Below are 2,704 nucleotides of genomic sequence, written 5' to 3'. Positions count from 1 at the left end.
GTTTATCAGCCCCTGCAGCTATGTGAGTCAGGAGAAGCCTCCAGCCTGAAGCCTGACCCCCATGGACTTGGGACTTGCCAGCCTCTACAACTTATATATATATATATATATATAAGCTTCACTAGTTTTGCTTCTCTAGAGAACCCAACCTAAGTCAAGGGGAGATTCAGTCCAGGACTAACCCAAGGCTTCCTGGATTCCCAGCAGAAGGCTGACAGTCCCATTGCCTCCCAAGCTCCTGCCCTCTTTGGCCCACAATCCCAGGCCTATCCTAAGTGGCCCAGCTGTGGCAGCAACACCAGGGGGTGGGATGGGGAGTTGGGGGTACTAGGTCTGGTTAGTAGAAGGGGGTCTGTGCTCCTTCTACATTTCCCAGCCCTCCAGGGAGCCATCCTTTCTCCTCTCCCAAGGTTCCTGCTCATACATGACTCTCCCCAGTCCCTCCCCTGCCTGGCTTCCCCTCAAGATGGCTGCCATAAATGGGCCAAAGAACCCCCCACCTTCCAGCCAGCACAGAGGAGGAAGGTCTTGGAAATGCAAGCTACAGTAGAGAGAAATGAGGGATAAATAAGGAGCATCCTGGACCAAGCGGCCTGAGCCCCAGGGGGGATGAGGAGAGGAAGGTAGGCTGAGGGTGCATATCTTCTGCTGTGGTTGGGGGGCAGGGCGGGGTGGGTCTGGCCTCTAGGGGTGGTTGGGAGATGGTGGTACCTATGTCTGGAAGGGTGAGCCCTTGTGCCCTCTCAGAGACTTGCCTTGGGCCAGGGCTTAGAGGGTCACTACCTCACCTGTCCAACGAGGTTACACCTCAGTGGGTCCAGAAAACTAAACTTCCTCCCCACGGCCCAGCCCTGGTTGTATCAGTGTTGCTGGGTGGTGTTCATCAGAACTGGGGCTGTAGGACCATAGCATATGGCTCAGGGTGCCCTAGATGACCTTTACAGTTTCCCTAAATCTCCTTCAACCCTGTGGGCCTTTGGGCCAGAGAGAGGGTTGGGAGGAGAGAAGCCATCTCTATTCCATTCCCAGTGGAGGAGGTAAAGCAGAGCTCACTGGGCCAGAACTGCACAGACAGTGCTCAGAGCCTCACAGGCTCCTGCAGAGAGGCCTTCTAGCCTGGCCTTTGAAGTTGCCCCTCCTCCCCTAGAGCCCCACTTCTTCCAACATCGCATGACCCCATGGCTGGCAGGAAAGGAAGAAGAGTCTGAAGGCAAGATCTTAGCTTCAAGGAAAGTTGCTTTATTCTGCTTCCTCCAAAGGAGCTGCTGTACAGGGCTCTGGAACTGGGGGCTTCATTGGCACCCTCAGGGCTGGGCAGATGGAGAAGATGTGACAAAGCTACTCCTCATTCAAGCCCTTCTGAAAGGAAATAAAGCCCTGATTAGTTTTGGAGAGGTGGGAGTTGGGCAGGGATGGGGTTCAAAAAATAAAGGGGAGACTGGAGTACCAGATGGGGTCAAGGATGGCTGTGTGATGTGATGGAGCCCCTTGTGGGGGATGTACTTCCAAGGGGTCTGTGTGGAGGGCAGGGTTCTGGGGTCAGCCAGAGGGAGGCTACATGGGTGAAGACAAGGGAATCCTCTGCGATGTCCATTTTGGGTTTGAGTTACAAGGTCATAGGCTAAATTAGGTGGAACAGAAGTGGAAAATGGCATTTGGGGGGAAAAGGAGACATACTAGGTGTAAATAAATTGGGGTCTTTTAGGATTGCTGATGCCCCTAGGGCTGGAATTGAAAGTTAGAGCTAGAAGAATCTTAGAGAGCCCAGAGGGCTGAATTACCTTGCCCAAATCAGTGGCAACAAGATTCAGGAAAGACGGACTCAACAGACTGGGATTTTATGGTTCAGTGTGGGGGATGGATGAGAAGGAGGCATCCCTGGTGTGAGGGTGCTCTGTCTGAGAGGCCCACGAACTGGGTGACTGGGTGCCTGCCACCGGGATGACAAATGAAGCCTGGGGGAGGGGCCCACCTTGGTGCCAATGTCGCGGCTCTTAGCCCGAAGCTTGTTGACCTGGGACTCAGCGATGTCTGCCCGCTCCTCTGCCTCATCCAGCTCATGCTGCACCTTGCGGAACTTGGAAAGGTTGGTGTTGGCCTGTTCCTCCTGTGGGGGGGTGGGGGTGGGGTGGGGTAGGGAGATGAGGTGAGAGGGGCTGTGGGGTTCTCAGCCTCCCAGCCTGGAGGACCTTCTTTCCTGTGCCCATCCTCCAGACCCAGTCCCCAGGAGGGGCACTCACCGCCTCCTCAGCCTGGCGCTTGTAGGCCTTGACCTTCAGCTGCAGCTTGTCCACTAGATCTTGCAGCCGCAGCAGGTTCTTCCTGTCCTCCTCCGTCTGCGAGACAGAGGGTGATCAGGAGTGAAGATGGCACAGTCATAGGAGGCAGTATCCCCTCCCCCCCCCGCCCCCACTTCTCCTTGACTTCTTTTCCCTGAATCTAATATCTTGACCCAGTCCTGGTTTCTGATCCTCACCAAACACATGTAGTCTCCTTATACTTTCTTACCAAAAAAAGCATGAATATTCTCAACAATTTGTACCAGGAAAAAGTCCAGGGAGCTTGGACTTTTGTGTACACTGTTCTTGGGAGCAGACCCTTGAGAGTCATGGGACCCCATAGAAGATAAACTCCCCTGCTCTAGAGCCCAGCATGTGCTAAGAGTAACTCAGGGACTGCGGGTGTGATGGAATTTTCTAGGCTG

General features: G+C 54.3%; 1 protein-coding gene across 1 annotated transcript; it reads right to left on the bottom strand.

The window, feature by feature from the left end:
- Nucleotides 1-1,221: 1,221 nt before the first annotated feature.
- Nucleotides 1,222-2,336, bottom strand: LOC101342821 (myosin-7; the record flags this gene model as incomplete). Its single annotated transcript, XM_004391163.1, has 3 exons — nt 1,222-1,356; nt 1,973-2,107; nt 2,241-2,336. Coding segments are annotated over 3 exons (249 nt in total), but the record flags the coding sequence as incomplete, so codon positions are not given.
- Nucleotides 2,337-2,704: the final 368 nt, after the last annotated feature.

The sequence above is a fragment of the Trichechus manatus genome, unplaced genomic scaffold (genome assembly GCF_000243295.1).
Source record: "Trichechus manatus latirostris isolate Lorelei unplaced genomic scaffold, TriManLat1.0 scaffold01672, whole genome shotgun sequence".
Classification (NCBI taxonomy): domain Eukaryota; kingdom Metazoa; phylum Chordata; class Mammalia; order Sirenia; family Trichechidae; genus Trichechus; species Trichechus manatus.
This window is presented reverse-complemented; position numbering and strand designations above follow the sequence as displayed.